We start from the raw sequence: 16326 nt of genomic DNA, 5'->3' as shown, positions 1-16326 counted from the left end.
CCCCCTCCAGAGTGACAACTCCTGAGGTCAAACTAAGCATGCCATTGTCCACTGAAGAGGGTCCGGGAATAAGGTCCCCCCAAGCCACCCCTCACTGCCGTGGGCTCAGAGGTTCTTAGCCTTTGGATTTTTAAGGTAGGGTGACAGGACAAAACAGCTGCCACCACAGCTCAGCGTGTGCACGCCCAAGTGGGAGAAGGCAGGTGGCGCGCAATTGCCCACAGAGACACGGAAGGAGCTGGAGGAGGGAGAGCACGCAAGCACGGAAGAAGATGGCCCAGGAGGGCAGCCCAGGCCCTTGGAGAAGACCCAAGGGAGCAAATGCCCACAAACACGGGAGAGGAGGGAGAAGAAACACACCCACACACACAAGACGGCCAAGGGGGGGAAGGACACCAAAAGAACACTGAGAAGGCAGCCAAGGAGGGAGGATAACACACACACACAGAGAGAAGACAACTGAGGAGGCAGAACTACACACACGCGCAGCTTTTCTGCCTTCATAGTGGGATAGCTGCTTCCCATCAGCGCCTGCAGACTCCAAGGGTCCACGGGAACCAGGCTGAGGAGGAGCACTGCTGGGCGTGGCACTCCCCAAGCATGCTGGGCTCCATTTGGGTGGGGGCCACGGCACAGAGCCTCCCCCTCCCCTGCTGCCTTTTTCCTGACCCAAAACTGTTCAGAGGGATTATTTGCCCCTTTGGAGGGCTGCATACAGCAGGGCAAAGAAAGCCCCCCTCAGGGCCTTTTCAGATCAGAAAAAAGCATGGGGGGGGTGTGTGTGTGGTGTGGTGTGGTGTGCATGCACTGGGACGGCATCCTCTTGCAGACTCTGTTCTCTGCAGTTGCCCTCTGGCTGTGAGAAAAACAGTGAGGTCACTGGTAGAGAATGGGCCACCTAGTCTGGTCGTATCTCTCCTGAGCCCCGAAGCCCCGGCCTGTGCAGCTTCTCCACCCCGAATGGGCCCTCCCCTCTTTCCCCAGCCCTGCCACGCCCACCACTCCAAAGGGTGCTGCAGCAGAGCTCCACGCACGGACATCCGTGGCTGGCCCGTGTGTGTTCAGTCTGTTTCCCAAGAGCCAAAACGTGGAATAAGTGCTGGCAAATTCCTCCGGGTCAAGGCCGACGTGCATCGGTGGCTTCCCATGCAGGCAGAGCCGTGGGTCAGTCCAGGTGGCTGCCACGTCCCGATCCCACTTTGTGCCAGAGGTGCCACGGATGGACACAAACACCACCGAAGGCCCCGTCTGACTTCAGGTTTATTGGGCTAAGTTGCTAATGCTGAGCACAGCATGCTGATTGGGGGGGGGGGGGCGAGACTGGAGAGGAGGGGCTTTGTCGTTGTGCATTCAGACCTCCTCGGGGACCAGCAGAGACTGACAGTCACTGGAGCAAAGGAACGGGGACTCTAAGGACCTCTGTGATGGTAAAAGGCTGCCCCCATGAGGAGCGGAGGAAGGCAGGCAGGCAAGAACCTACCACCCAGCTCCCCCCTCCTTTATTTGGGAGAACGGTGGCAGGGGTTGAAGAGGGGCAAACATCCTCCCCCCCATTACAGCCAACAGGACAGCGGTTATGGGGCCAGAAACAGCTCATGCTACTGGTTGGGGGGCACACAGACAAAAAATATCCACAGGATATGGGGAGACACAACGGAGATACACAAAGTCGGGAAGAGATCCTCGCCCAGAAATGTCCTAGAGAACCTGTTCTTCTCACTCCTCTGGCAGAGGGTGGGGGTGGGATGCCAATCACAGCCACACCGTTGCAGACGGCTCAACAAATAGGCTGACTGCCTCACCCGCTGGGCACCCATCCGTGCCTCTGGCGCCTCCCTCAGTGTAGCATGCTGGGCAGCGCCTCTGGCTCTTGCTGTGGCCTCTGGCGTTTGCTCTCCCTCTGGGAACATACTGGTGGCCTGGAGTGGCTAGAAGCCAAGTTCTAAGCCCCCGAGGGCCAGAAGCAAGCCGAGCGCCTGCCCCTGCCGCCCCCTCCCTCCACCAGGGATGGCCGGCCACAAATACCGACAGCCGGGTGCTGGAGACGCAGAGTGGGAGTGGGGCTACGTGAGCATCCCCCCCCTCTCTCCACAATGGCTGAGTCTGGCTGCACCCAGACAAGCACCATGGCAAGGGAATGGGCTCCCCGTGGGTGACTCAACCCTCAAGGGCTCAGCCTGGGAGCTCAGACAGACCCTGAGGGGGGGGGGGGCTCCTGGCTCAGCCCCACAGGTCCACACGCCCTCCAGCTCTAGGGCTGCCAACCCCCGGGGGGCGGCTGCAAATCTCCTGGGATGAGGACCCTGGATCCCGAGGGGGCTGCGATCAGTCCCCCTGGAGGAAACAGCTGCTTCGGAAGGACTCCGCGGACCACTCCTCAAACCCCGCCCCCCTCAAGCTCCACCCCACAAATCTGCAGGTATTTCTCACCTGGGAGCTCAGGTGCTTGGAGAAGAGCAAACCAGTCCCGTCCCCCACCCCCATCGCCCCCGACCCCCCCACAGGTGGCTCTGCAGGTCCTCTCAGCCTTGAGTGATATGTCTGGGGTCGTGGGGGGGTGGGTAGGTAGGTGGGGGGTATCCTAAACCTTACTCATGATTATTCTCAGCTCCTGCAAGCAGCTGGTCTGTCCACTGACCGTCCCCACCAGGCAGTCAGCTGCCAGTCGTCCTGGGTAGCCCCACCCGTTAGGCCAGCTAACACGGAGAGAGCGGCGCCCACCTCTGCCCCTGCCACGCCCGGGGCAGGCAGCACCCCCCATCCACAACAAGGGGCTCAGTTCCAGCTCCCAGAAAGGCCTTTGGGCCGGGCCTCGCCCGGAGCGCCATTAACTGCCAGGGTCCGAGCTGTGTCTCTGCAAGTCCGTGGAAGAGTCCGGGCCGGCTGGGGCCAGGTGTCCCGGGAGTGAAAGGCGCCGAGGCGACAGCAGAGTTGGCTCCACGAGCAGTACCACGTCGCTGGGATGGGCGGGATTGGCTGGCAGCACTGGGAAGCCAGGCACCTGCTGGGTGAAAGAGGCACCAAGTCAGCAGGCCAGGAAGCCAGGAAGCCAGGAAGCAGGGACAGAGAACAGCAGGACATCAGAAGAGCCCCCCTAGGCCAGAGCAAGAGGGGGGGGGGGCTAGAATCCAGCCTCCTGTTTCACAGGGTGGACACCCAGTTGCCTTGGAGGGCCAATCATCAGGACAGAGAGCCCAAGCCCTCCTCCCCCCCCACCCTCCCGCAGGCCTCTGATCGTGGGATCTGCCTTGTTGAGCTGACATGTTCATGGAGCTTCTCCCCACGTCCTCAAGATCTGCAGCCCCCCTCCCTCTCTGCCGGTTCCATCCCAGTCACCCTCTGCTAAAAATATGCCACTTAGCCACACAGGGCAAATGGGGGGGAGACGCTGCATCCGGTGGGGTTCTTAAAACAAAAAGAGGGAGCTGCGGAGGCTGAGACCACGAGAGCGCCTCCCCCGCCCCACCCCCGGCATGTAGAGAGCCGCTCTGTGAAGCGCGTTTGGTCTCATCCAGCAGGGCTACGGAAGCATAGCTGGGAGCGATCCCACTTGGCTCGCAGGGCCTCCGGCAGCTGACCTCTTGCACAGGGCTTCCCTGCTTCCACAGGGCAGGGGTCCTCTGCGAAGCTCTCCGCCCTGAAGCAAAGGCGCTGGCGGCGGCCACAGGGGGTCCGCGTGGCTCAGCCCCCTTCCTGCAGCTGCCTCCCACACCCTGAGCTTTCTCAGGCTTTTTAAAAAGGCAATGGTTGTTTCACTGTTATTCATTTGCCTGAAAAAGCTCTCTGGTGGCACGTGGGTGGGGGCGGGGCTGGTATGGTGGTGGGCGGGACCTATGAAGCCACACCCCTTCCTGTCCTTGTGTTGTGCAGAACCTCTCTGACTGCAGTCACATCAAACTGAAGCAAACCCGGCAGAAACTTGGTCAGGGGGCAATGACTGGGTGCTGCTGTGGGGAGGCAACTGCCCCCCCCCGCCCCCCGCATTCCAGTTTGAATGCCAGCCAGACTACAGCACAACCTCCCTGCAGGAGCAGCCCCTGAGCTGGGGCCCAACAGGCAGAATTTCAGCAGAAGGAGTTTCCCTTGGCACTGAGCACTCACAAACCCTGCCTCCCAAGAGGCCTGGGCAGACTGCCCCCCCGTCTCCCCCCCCCCCGCCCCAGTCTGCACGCTCAACATTTTGCGGCAGAAGCTGTTATTTCAGAACCAGCCCAGAGGAGACTCCTGGGTGACCCAGCGTGGAGAGAATCGCCCGTGTGCAGGCAGTGTGTCCTCCTGGCCCAGGGCACAGGAGAGCTGCAGGGAGGGCCGAAAAGGCAGAGGCGAAGCGGGCTGCCTGTAGCAGCAACCCGGTGCCCTCCCAGGAGATCCACTGCAGATCTCCACACCCAAAGCACCAAGACAACAAGACTCTGCAGTGAAGAACAGGAGAAGAAGAATGTGAATTTATATCCCTCCTTTCTCTCCTGTAGGAGACTCAAAGGGGCTGACAATCTCCTTGCCCTTCCCCCCTCACAACAAATACCCTGTGAGGTGGGTGGGGCTGAGAGAGCTCCAAAGAACTGTGACTCGCCCAAGGTCACCCAGCTGGCGTGTGTTGGAGTGCACAAGCTAATGCGATCCCCCAGATAAGCCTCCACAGCTCAAGTGGCAGAGTGGGGAATCAAACTCAGTTCTCCAGATTAGAGTGCACCTGCTCTTAACCACTACACTGCTGCTGCTCCTGCCAGGCCACGCACACGAACCACCTCCCACCACAAATTGCAGGGCTGGGGATCTTGGGCAGAGGGGTGTGGTGGAAGGGAGGCATCGCCCGGGAATGGGCCGCTTACCTGAGTGGGGGGCCGGAGAGCCTGGCCTTGGGCAAGGGTGGCAGGAAGGGGGCACTCTCCTGGGACAGGCTCTGGGTCGAACGGTGGAAGCGGAGACGTGACGGTGCTGTAGGCCGGCGGCACCAGGACCGCTTGCCGCTGCAGCAGCTGCATAACGGCTCCTACGTCTGCTGTCAGGCGAGCTTCCAGCCTGTGGGTAACAAAGCAATGTGAGGCAGCTGTGGGCATGGGGGGGGAGTGCAGAGAGGCTGCCCAGAGTCCTCTTGGCCAACCCTGCATCGCCACCCCCCAGGACAGATCTACAAAGAGCCCTCCTTTGCGATACTATGTGCAATGCTGCCCCGCCCCCCTTCCTCAAAAAGGGGCATCACAAAGCTGGCAAAAGAACCGAAGGGGGCAGCAGCCAAGATGAGGAGGGCAGCTCTTCTACGGAGAAGAGCTGGAGAGTCGGTGGTTTTATAATTCCAAAAAAAGATGATTTCTCCTTTGGGGGGAGATGTCGTAGAAACGAATATAGTTCTGCCTGTGGTGGAGATCCAGATCTCTCTGGATTAAGAGAGTTTTTTCTCCCACGCTTGAACTCAGGGCCACATAAAAACATAAGAACAAGCCAGCTGGATCAGACCAGAGTCCATCTAGTCCAGCTCTCTGCTACTCGCAGTGGCCCACCAGGTGCCTTTGGGAGCTCACATGCAGGATGTGAAAGCAAGGGCCTTCTGCGGCTGCTGCTCCCGAGCACCTGGTCTGCTAAGGCATTTGCAATCTCAGATCACAGAGGATCAAGATTGGTAGCCAAAGATCGACTTCTGCTCCATAAATCTGTCCAAGCCCCTTTTAAAGCTATCCGGGTTAGTGGCCATCACCACCTCCTGTGGCAGCATATTCCAAACACCAATCACACGTTGTGTGAAGAAGTGTTTCCTTTTATTAGTCCCAATTCTTCCCCCCAGCATTTTCCATGGATGCCCCCTGGTTCTAGTATTGTGAGAAAGAGAGAAAAATCTCTCTCTGTCAACATTTTTCTACCCAGTGAAATTGTTGAGAGATAGGTTCAAGGCAGGCAAACATGAATAAATTAGGGTGTTATGGGTTTTCCTGGTTGTATGGACGTGTTCCAGTAGCATTTTCTCCTGATGTTTCACCTGCATCTGTGGCTGGCATCTTCAGAGGAACTTCCCGGAAACCCCACAACACCCTAGTGATTCTGGCTGGGAAAGCCTTTGACAATACAAGGAATAATTTGTTTATGCATCAACCATCCTCGTTGCCCTTCTCTGCACTGTTCCCATCTCTTCGATATCCTTTTTGAGATGTGGCGACCAGAACTGAACACAGGACTCCAAGCTCCACACACCTGGTCTTCTTCCCCTGAACTCCAGCTCTTCGCCTACCTGCCCGACCTCCTGCCTGTGCCTGGCCCTGATCCCAGACCGCCCGGCTACACCTTTGCTTGCTCCCTGCCTTGATTCTGAGCTGTCTGATTCTGCCCCAGCTAACAGCTGCTGGCAGCGCACACACATTGCCGGGGGGCGCATTTCTTAGGGTGCCATCCCACAAATCCTTCCTTTCCCCAGGCTCCTGAAACAGGAATGGCTGACCTCTATCCCAAGGGTCCCTCTGACCCCCCCACCACTCAGTTCCCCCTGCTGAGCTGCCGGAGCAGCCGCCACCCTCCAGTTGACCCCCCACCCCTTCCTTCCACAATCCCCCCTGCCACCTGCTCCCTCCTTTCCTGAGCCACCGCAGGGCCCACCTGAGGTCAAATTCACAGCAAGGCTGTCCGTGAGTCACCAGCCCTCCTCCCACACCTGCTGTGGCCCCACATTGTCTCAACCTGTGCGTGACACAGCTCCCTCCACCGACCCCACGGCACGATCCACAAGACCACCACTGACCCCGACTGCCCACCAAACCCCCACTGGCCAGAAAACAGCACCTGCTGTGTGCTGGAGGGCCCCCTGGTGTTGCTGCTGGCCCCGAGCTGCTAGTGGGGGGGGGGGGGGTGAGGCGTGACTCGCCCGTTCGCCACCACTGCTCTTTGTGGGCACAAGATTCCCTCCCCCACGGCCCCCCCCCGGTACCTGTTCAGCTGCTTCTGAAGCAGGTCCAGGCGGTTCTCCAGCTCACAGCGATGCCGCCGCCCCCCAGCGCTGCCAGCCAGGGGGATGTTGAGGGCCGTGTGGGCGGGGACGGGGCAGCGGGGCAGCTCCTGGTACTGGCGCTCTCGGCCGTCCCCCCAGAAGCTGAAGATGTTGGACACCCCGGAGAAGGCTCCTGCAGAGCGGAGGAGCAGCCAAGCCGCCCGGTTAGGCACCGGCCTCATTGCTGCTCCAGGGGACACACTTGTAAGAAAGGTTTTGACTAAAAAAGATAGCAGGCGACACTTCCTTGGAGCCAGGCCTCGGAAGGTCTTGCCGTGGGGCATCTCCCGCCTCCCCGCACAGGGGGGCATTAAGAAAGGGGCCGTGGCCGTGGCCAGGAAGCCAAGGGAACAGCTGCCAATCGCAGCTCAGAAGATCGCAGACGGTGGCCCTGCCGCTCAGCTATGCTCAGGGCTGCACTCACCCGGCAGGCACTCCAGAAACTGGGAACAGGGGAGGGGCAGGGAGGCCTGTCAGGCTACCTGAGCCCGTGCAAGTCCCACAGTCGAAGGGAGGGTGTCTGTGGGCACTGGGGGGGGGGGTGGCTGCACCTACCTGAAAGAGGGTTGCACGTCTCACTTCCTTGGCGCTCCGTCACTGTGGGGGAAGGAGGGCCCCCAGCGGGGCCGCAGGGCGAGAGCTGCGTGGTGTTGCAGGTAGGGGCGGGGGCTTCTTCCTCATCGCTGGAAGGGGGGCTGGACGCCACTGAGCTGCTGAGGCAGGGGTCCCACCTGGGCGGGCTGCGGGGGGCGCCTGGGCAGTTCTGGCCCACGGGCAGAGCCCTCTGCTGGCCTTTCGCCTCTCCTGCGTTCGCCTCGTCTGCGGGGGGGGGGGGCAGTTGGGAAAAAGACCGCTGGCAGGATGAGTCCAGGGCAGATGTTTGGGACACAAGCAGAACGAGCCCCCCCCCCCCCAACAGACTTCTCGGGGCAGGGAACTGCCTCTCCTCACCTTTTGCAGTGCGGCGGCGGAAGGAGAGTTTGCGGCGACGAAGTCTGTTGAAGCTGCCATTGATCTCCTCGCTGCCTGGGGAGCCGGGGATCATGTTTGTCTGCGAGCACAAGAGAAGTCCGTTCATTTGGGGGCTGAAGTGAATTTGGGCCCAGGAAGCTAGCCACGCGCCCTGCCCCTCCCCACTCCTGAAGGAGGAGGAAGGTCTTAAGAACATAAGAACATAAGAACAAGCCAGCTGGATCAGACCAGAGTCCATCTAGTCCAGCTCTCTGCTACTCGCAGTGGCCCACCAGGTGCCTTTGGGAGCTCACGTGCAGGAGGTGAAAGCTATGGCCTTAAGAACATAAGAACTAGCCTGCTGGATCAGACCAGAGTCCATCTAGTCCAGCTCTCTGCTACTCGCAGTGGCCCACCAGGTGCCTTTGGGAGCTCACGTGCAGGAGGTGAAAGCAATGGTGCCTTTGGTGCCGAAGCAGAAAATACCCTGCTTCGTCCCTGGTGTTGTTTAATGCCAGGGCCATCAATAATAAGACCACAGTTCTCCGCGATTATCTTGGAGATCAGCAGATGGACCTGGCCTGCATCACCAAAACCTGGGTGCGCAACGGTGAGACCGTCGCCTTGGGCGAGGTCGCGCCACCAGGTTTCGCGTGTCTTCACCGGGACCGAACTCAGGGCCGGGGGGGCGGCGTGGCAATGTTCATCCGTGACTCTATCCCCTTCAGGGCTGTTCCTGTCCTGGAGATCACCGGCATGGAGTGTGTCGGCCTAGAGTGGTTGGCCTTGGAGAGGTTGGCTGTCCTTTTGGTGTACCGGGTCGCCCTAAGCGCACCTGGGAGACCGGACCTGCCACCCACGGTTGCTGGAGGTGGTGGCTGACTGGGCGTTGCGTGTTTCCCTCGACTTATTGTCTTGGGTGACTTCAAGCGTCCATGTCGATACCAGCCTCCTGTGCAGCAGCCGTGGCCCTAGTGTCATCCATGGCGACGCTGGGCCTCTTCTTAGTAAATTCTGGCCGCACTAATGAGGCCGGCCACACGCTGGATTTGGTTTTGGTCCGGGAATGTCGGGTTTGGTGCGTTACATCCTCTATTGATAGAGTGCCATGGTCCGACCATTTTGCCCTAAAGGTCCGGGTGGACCTGCCGTGCCAACCCTGTCTAGGCGACGGGACTAATTTGTATGCCGCCAGCGGAGACTTATGGATCCAATTGGTTTCCTGAATGCTCTGCAGGATCCTGAACCTGCCGGCACACTTTCGATGAGCAGGTGGAGGGACTGGAACTCCCAGCTCTCCGATGCCATCGAAGATTTGTTGCCCTCGGCGTTCCTCTTTCTGCGCCCCTATTCTCGGCGGGCTCGCGTGGTATCACGGAGGAGCTCCGTAATATGAAACGGGGCCTCAGACGTCTGGAGGCGAAGCGTGGAGGAAACTTCTCGTGATCGAAGGTGGCGGCGCGAGCATCTTATAGGACGTGCTTATGAAAGCCTATGAGATGGCGACGAAGGAGGCGAAGACTTTCTTCTCCTCCTCTCTCGCATCTGTTAGCCCCTCGCCCGGCACAATTGTTCCGTTAATGATTCGGTCTTTGACTACTCCTCCTTATTGGAAGGTTCTGCAAATTCTCAATTGACTATTAGCTGTGAAGGGCATTTATGAGCTTTTATGCGGATAAAATCGCATCACCTCCGCCAGGACCTTCCCCACTCTTTATCTACAATTAGTGAACTGGAGGCTCCCTTGCCAGCTCTTCCAGGCCCATGTTTTGCCCAGTTTTTCCCTGCTCTCCGAAGTCGCTGTTGAGCAGGGCCTTTGGCTGCTGTTAGACCTACTACTCTGTCCTCTGGATCCGTGCCCCTCCTGGCTTGTTAAGCTTTGCCGGGAGGAGTTACGAATTCCCACCTGTTGAAGATCATCAATGACTCCCCTTGAGGCAAGGAGTCTTTCCTGTGGGTTGAAGGAGGCCAGTGGTCAACCACACTCTTAAAAAGACCATCCTTAGATCTCTGGCGATCTGGCCAATTACCGCCTGTCTCCGAATCTTTCGCTGCTTCTGGGGAAGGTAATTGAGAGAGTGGTGCTGAGCAAGCAGCTTCAGGGTTTCCTGGATGACGCATCGGGCGTTCGATCCCTTCCAGTCCGGGGCATGGGGCCGGAGACCGTTCTCCGTCGCCATCACAGATACGCCTCCCGTGATGCAGCTTGACCAGGGCAGATCGGGCGCTGTTGGTATTGTTAGATCCTGACACGCAGCGTTTGATATGAAGTCGCATCCACGATCTTTCTGACCCACTGCCTGGCCGCTTCGGGTGCGGGGCACTGTCCTTCAGTGGATTGCCCTCGTTCCTCCGGGATCGGGAGTCAGGAAGTGTGGTGTGGGGACCAAGCCTCCCGGCTGTGCCCACTCCATTGTGGGAATTGCCTCAGGGAGCGCTACTGTCCCCGCCTGTTATTTAATATCTCCATGCGACCCCTTGCTCAGCTGGTACGGAGCTATGGAGCTGATTCATGTCATCAGTACGGCTGATGATACTCAGCTCTCATTCTGTTGATGGAGGTACGGTCATCGCCTCCTGCAGCTCTCCAGCACTGTTTGGAGGTGGTTGCTGGTTGGTTGCAAACAGAGCCAGGTTAAAACTTTAATCCATCGAAGACGGAGATCCTTCTGGCTTGGTCATGGGGGGGAGGGTGGGGAATTTCTCTCCAGGCCGCCGTGTGTGGGAGGGGGGCCTCTATTGGCTGCCGGCCCCCTCAGTCTGCAAGCCTTCGGGGGGGGTCCACCTGGATTCGTCTCTTTCGATGGAGACCCAGGTGGCCCATATAACCCGGGTTAGCGCTTTTTTTCATCTTCGGCAGGACCCGGGCGGCTGGTTCCCTTTCCCTCTCCCCACACAGACCTGGCCTACTGTGATCCATGCAACGGTCACCTTCCAGGCTGGACTATTGTAACCTTTCGGGCTTCTCACAGCTGGCCTGCTCCTTGCGGTTGATCCGGAGGAGTTACAACGCTGGTCCAAAATGCAGCAGCCCGGCTGCTCACGGGGGGCGCCGTCCGTGATCATATATTCAACCAATACTGCGCCGCCTGCATTGGCTCCTGGTTGAATTCCGGATCATCTTCAAAGGTATGGGTATTCTTACCTTTAAGGCCTTACTGGCTGCCTGGGACCCTCATACCTTCGACCGGTGAGCATTACCCCCCATATGTCCTCCTACTTCAGGGCCTTCTCACGCTCTCAGCTGAGGCCAATTTGCTGGTCAGCCAGTCCCTGGCTCCCTCTTCAATGATCGCGTAAGTTGGCCTTCCACAGCTGAGGCCAGGACTTTTATACAGCTCCTGGCCCCTGCCTGGTGGGAACACTCTTTTCCTCCAGCTGTCCGGCCCCTCTTGCGTGGATCTTGGTGAGTTCCGCAAGAGGGCCTGCCAAGACAGAAGTTGTTCCACCGGGCCTTTGGAGTGTCCAGCCACTGATATAAGTGCCTCCCGCCTCCTCCTGAGCATTTTGGGGCCCATTACCATCTATGGGCCCACTCTTTTTCTCCCCTTCTGGGAGAGTTTAACAGGGATTGTTGCGGGCATTGCTGTTATTAGTCGTTCTTAATTGCTGCATTTTAACTTAAATTATTTACAGTCTATTATGTAACTGTTATTTTATGTTGTTCACCGCCCAGAGCCCTTCGGGGGTTGGGCGGTCTATAAGACTGAGAAATAAATAAATAAATAAATAAATGGCCTTAAGAACATAAGAACTAGCCTGCTGGATCAGACCAGAGTCCATCTAGTCCAGCTCTCTGCTACTCGCAGTGGCCCACCAGGTGCCTTTGGGAGCTCACGTGCAGGAGGTGAAAGCAATGGCCTTAAGAACATAAGAACTAGCCTGCTGGATCAGACCAGAGTCCATCTAGTCCAGCTCTCTGCTACTCGCAGTGGCCCACCAGGTGCCTTGGGGAGCTCACAGGCAGGATGTGAAAGCATCTTGGGGCGGGGCGGGGCACATGGCTAGCTTCCTGGACCTCTTTCCCCAACCCAGCTACAGGTTCTGAGTGCCCACAGGACCCCTCCCCCCAACCTCCTCCCCTGAGTGGGGAGTCCCCAGACTATTGGGTGGAGCTGAACTCACATCTCGCAGGTTGAAGGTGATCTCCAGGTTGGACCAGAAGTGGTCGGAGAACTCCGGGTACATGTCCAGGACCTCCAGAAGGTCTTCCCGGTGGATCTTGTGCAGGTCACAGTAGGTCAGGGCTCGCACGTCTGCATTGGACTTCCCGGGGCGCGCATACAGGTTGAGGGGCTCTCCAAATATGTCGTTTTTCCCTGTGGGGGAGAGGAGGGGCAAGAGGCACTGCTAGGTGACGGCGCCCCGCCCGAGAGCTCGCTGGCCTTTGGGTCGGTATGGGGGTCAAGAGCGGCAGACTCCAAACTGGAGAACCGGGTCCAGTCCCCACTCCTGCACATGAAGCCTGCTGGGCGACCTTGGGCCTGTTGTGGCAGGGCCTGGACAGGGGGCGGGGCACAGAACCTGAGGGAGGGAGAGCAAGTCTGGAGCTTCCCATGAGGGAGAGCTCCGAGGGCTGCTCCAGGTCAAGGAAATGGCACCCGGGAAGAGGACGGGTCCAGCTGAAACAGGAAGAGGCACCTGAGGATCATGGGAAATGCCCCCCCTGCCTCAGAGCCCCTCGCCAGCAGAGCACGAGGAAGGCGGGGCTGGGGGCGCCAGCTACAATGACCCATCAGGGCCCGAGTGCAGGGCAGGACAGGACCTCTCTGGGTCTCCAGGATGGCGCAGAGGATGAGCCGTGTGCTGGACGGGGAGGGCAGGACCCCTTCTCCGCCCCCCCCCCACCGCCCCTCCTGTCCTTACCTAGGATGGCCACCACCACGTCACCACGCAGGATCTCGATGGAGCCCCGGGAGATGAAATAGAGGGCCATCAGCACGTCGCCCGCGTGGACCAGCGTGTCCCCAGGGGGCGCGTGGGTGGTCTTGAACTTCATGGCCAGGGCTCGCAGGCAGCCCTTGGTGGCCCCCTTGAAGGGCTTGCAGTTCTGCAGCAGCGTCCGGTTGAGGTGCAAGCAAATGTCCGCCTGCAGGCACTCCGGGAAGCCCTTCAGCACCTGGGGGGGGGGGGGGAGGACAGGGGGTCCTGCTCATCTAGACCGGCTACTCCAGAAGACAGCCCCAACTGGGTGGGTCTGCAGGCGGCCAGCGACCACGAGGAGGCCGCTCCCCACTGGGCCCCCCCAAAGAGCAGCCCATCCCAAGTCAAGGGGCAGCCATGTGGGGGTGGGGCCGGGGCAGGACAGACACACAGCCGGCCAACGGAAGGGGGCTCCTCACCGCGTTCATGTCAATGCCGTTGGTGTAGGACCAGGCGTGCTGGAAATACTCCTCCAGGCGCTGCCGCAGGGGGTTGGGGATCTGGTGGAAGCGGATGAACTCCCGCACGCGCAGCATCTGGGTGTGGTAGCGAGCCGTCCCGGAGTAGAGCCGCTGGATGATGGCCGAGACATTCCCAAAGATGCTGGCGTACATCAGAGCTGGGGGCAGAGCGAGACGGAAGAGCGTGTGGGGAGAATCCCCACCAGCAAGTCGACATGGAGGGGGGCTCTGCTCGGCCTCAGCCCCAGGCGCTGTGGAAGGCCTCAGTGCCCAAGGGCACGCATGAGAACATGAGAAGGAGCCAGCTGGATCAGACCAGAGTCCATCTAGTCCAGCACTCTGCTACTCGCAGTGGCCCACCAGGTGCCTTTGGGAGCTCACGTGCAGGATGTGAAAGCAAGGGCCTTCTGCGGCTGCTGCTGCTGCTCCCGAGCACCTGGTCTGCTAAGGCATTTAAGAACATAAGAACGAGCCTGCTGGATATGACCAGAGTCCGTCTAGTCCAGCCCTCTGCTACTCGCAGTGGCCCACGCAGAGGGCAGGCCGGGATCTCACCCCATGTTGTGCCAAGGTTTCCTGCATTAACCCGCCAAAAATACTCCTCTCTAGACTGTTGCAAGTGAAGGACTTTACACTGTGACGCTGTTTCCTACCTCAACCTACCGGGCCGGGGGGGGGGGGGTTACTAGAGAGCTAGTGGCTAGATAGGGACCTCGGGATTTGACACCTTTACTCTATCATGCTGGTTCTATCCCTTTGATGTCAGACTGATACTCTCAGGGACTTCCTTCCTTCCAGCTTCTATCCTCGACCCCTTCTCACCACTTCTTCCTACCATGCCTAGAGAGGGGATGGATGCTCCGCGCATCCATCTCCATCCAGCTAGATTAGGATAGCATAGTGACTCTATCTACCTACCTTTCTATCCAGAATGGAGTTCACTAATAAATACTCTTTTTATTAGATTAGAAACTACAACTGACTCCGACTTTCTTTTGTGTAAGCTTGCCGCCCATTGGGAGCCATCACGCACACGAGGTAAGGGCTTCTGCTGTGTTCTAGCCACCCGTGCCGCTCTGCTAACTACGATAAGGGATAATCTCCAACTACCAGGAGCACTTATCCCAACAGAGACCAGCACCCGTGGGCAAAATTAGGACAAAGCAAAATCCTTCCAGTCCGGTCACTCACTCCTTCCCACTGGACGTCAGCCCTCAGTCGAAGGGCCTGCTTGGGGGGCACCTGTGAGACGCCTTGCTCGCCCCGTTAGGATACCTGGCTTTTGGCCGTAGGTTCAGCTCCGGGCGTCTCCCGCAATGAGGAGCACCGGGTGTGCTTTGAACACTGCCTGCCGCTGCTCTGCGCACAAAACCCTCCGGCACAAACCCCACCCCCAAATCCTCCCACCTGCCCCCCCCCCCGGCCCCAGCCCCCCACTCACAGCCAATGAGCATGACGCAGATGGAGAAGATCTTTTCCGGGTTGGTGTTGGGGGAGACGTTGCCGAAGCCGACGCTGGTCAGGCTGCTGAAGGTGAAGTAGAGCGCCGTCACGTACTTGTCCTTGATGGACGGCCCGTGGCGCGGGTGGGTCTCGTTGAAGGGCTTGCCGATCTGGCTGCCCAGGGAGTGCAGCCAGCCGATGGTGTCGCCCTCCACGTTCCCCGGCGATGGCATTACTCAGATGCAAGGCCAGCCAGGTGGGGCTGCATCCAGCGCAAAGGTGCACATCAGCAGCAGGGAAGCAGGGACCCGGCGGCCCCAGATTACTCCGAGTAGCCGGTCCAGCTATGCGGGCGACAGCGCATCCAGCCAGTAGTCAGCCGGCGCCGGAGTCTTCCAGGCAGCCCAATCAGGGTGGTGGTCTGTGGAGAGGGGCGGGGCTAAGTGAGGCCTTGCAGCGGAGGAGCCTAATTGCACCTTTGGAATCCTGACACCCTCCGGTGGTTGCAGACCCAAAATGGCTGAAGCAGGAGGCGCAGCCAGCCCCCAAATGGCAGCATTGCTTTCCTTTAGTCGCACAGAGCAGGTCCTTGTGCTGAGACAGCTTTTTAAAAAACCTGCATGGTCAATCTGAGGCCCAGCTGGGAAAAGCTGCACCTGGCCCTGCCCACTTCCAGAAAGCACCTGCTGGGCAACAGGTGCCCACAGTTTCCCTGCTAGGGATCCCAGCCACAGAGAGGGAAGAACATAAGAACAAGCCAGCTGGATCAGACCAGAGTCCATCTAGTCCAGCTCTCTGCTACTCGCAGCGGCCCACCAGGGGCCTTTGGGAGCTCACATGCAGGAGGTGAAAGCAATGGCCTTCTGCTGCTGCTGCTGCTCCTGAGCACCTGGTCTGCTAAGGCATTTGCAATCTGAGATCAAGGAGGATCAAGATTGGTAGCCATAGATCGACTTCTCCTCCATAAATCTGTCCAAGCCCTTTTTAAAGCTATCCAGGTTAGTGGCCATCACCACCTCCTGTGGCAGCATATTCCAAACACCAATCACACGTTGCGTGAAGAAGTGTTTCCTTTTATTAGTCCTAATTCTTCCCCCCAGCATTTTCAATGGATGCCCCCTGGTCCTAGTGTTGTGAGAAAGAGAGAACAATTTCCAGGTGGGGCCTGGAGGGAGGGGGCACCTGGAGGCTGTGGCACAAACCAGGACCCAAACAGAGCCCTGCCCAGGCTTTGCTACACCCCCCTCCCCCCCGCAGTCCTTTAGCACCCCCGCCACAGTCCCAGTGCTCTCTGAAGGGACCCCCTCCCCCAGGGGAACCTCTGCAGCCCCAAGGAGCATCTGTGAATGCCTGGAGTCAGGCCTGACGCCCAAACGGGAAGCCACTGCAAAGAGAAGAGAAGCTGCGACCCAGGCTGGAGCCATCCCCCCACCCCCCCAGGCACTGGCTCCAGCATTAGAAACCTGCTGCTTCCAGGCAGGCTTGGGGAGACCCCCATGACGTCCCCTTCCCAGCATGGGCCAGGTGAGGAGGGGGGGGGGGGCTGGCAGCACTTCTCGAGGGGGCAGATTCCAG

General features: G+C 59.1%; 1 protein-coding gene across 1 annotated transcript in view; it reads right to left on the bottom strand.

Annotated features, from left to right (window-relative positions):
- Positions 1-550: 550 nt before the first annotated feature.
- The window catches only part of KCNH2 (potassium voltage-gated channel subfamily H member 2), a 57768-nt gene continuing 41992 nt past the window's right edge, over positions 551-16326 (bottom strand). Inside the window, 10 exon segments of the mRNA XM_048511176.1 lie at positions 551-3004; positions 4833-5022; positions 6914-7106; positions 7529-7792; positions 7925-8024; positions 12050-12243; positions 12791-13043; positions 13267-13466; positions 14750-15076; positions 15136-15172. Of these exon segments, the coding sequence (XP_048367133.1) occupies positions 2828-3004; positions 4833-5022; positions 6914-7106; positions 7529-7792; positions 7925-8024; positions 12050-12243; positions 12791-13043; positions 13267-13466; positions 14750-15076; positions 15136-15172 (1935 nt within the window). The 3' untranslated portion in view covers positions 551-2827.

This window comes from Sphaerodactylus townsendi, linkage group LG11, assembly GCF_021028975.2.
Source record: "Sphaerodactylus townsendi isolate TG3544 linkage group LG11, MPM_Stown_v2.3, whole genome shotgun sequence".
In the NCBI taxonomy this organism is placed as follows: Eukaryota; Metazoa; Chordata; class Lepidosauria; order Squamata; family Sphaerodactylidae; genus Sphaerodactylus; species Sphaerodactylus townsendi.
The sequence above is the reverse complement of the archived record's forward strand: the minus strand, read 5'-3'. Positions and strand labels throughout refer to the sequence as shown.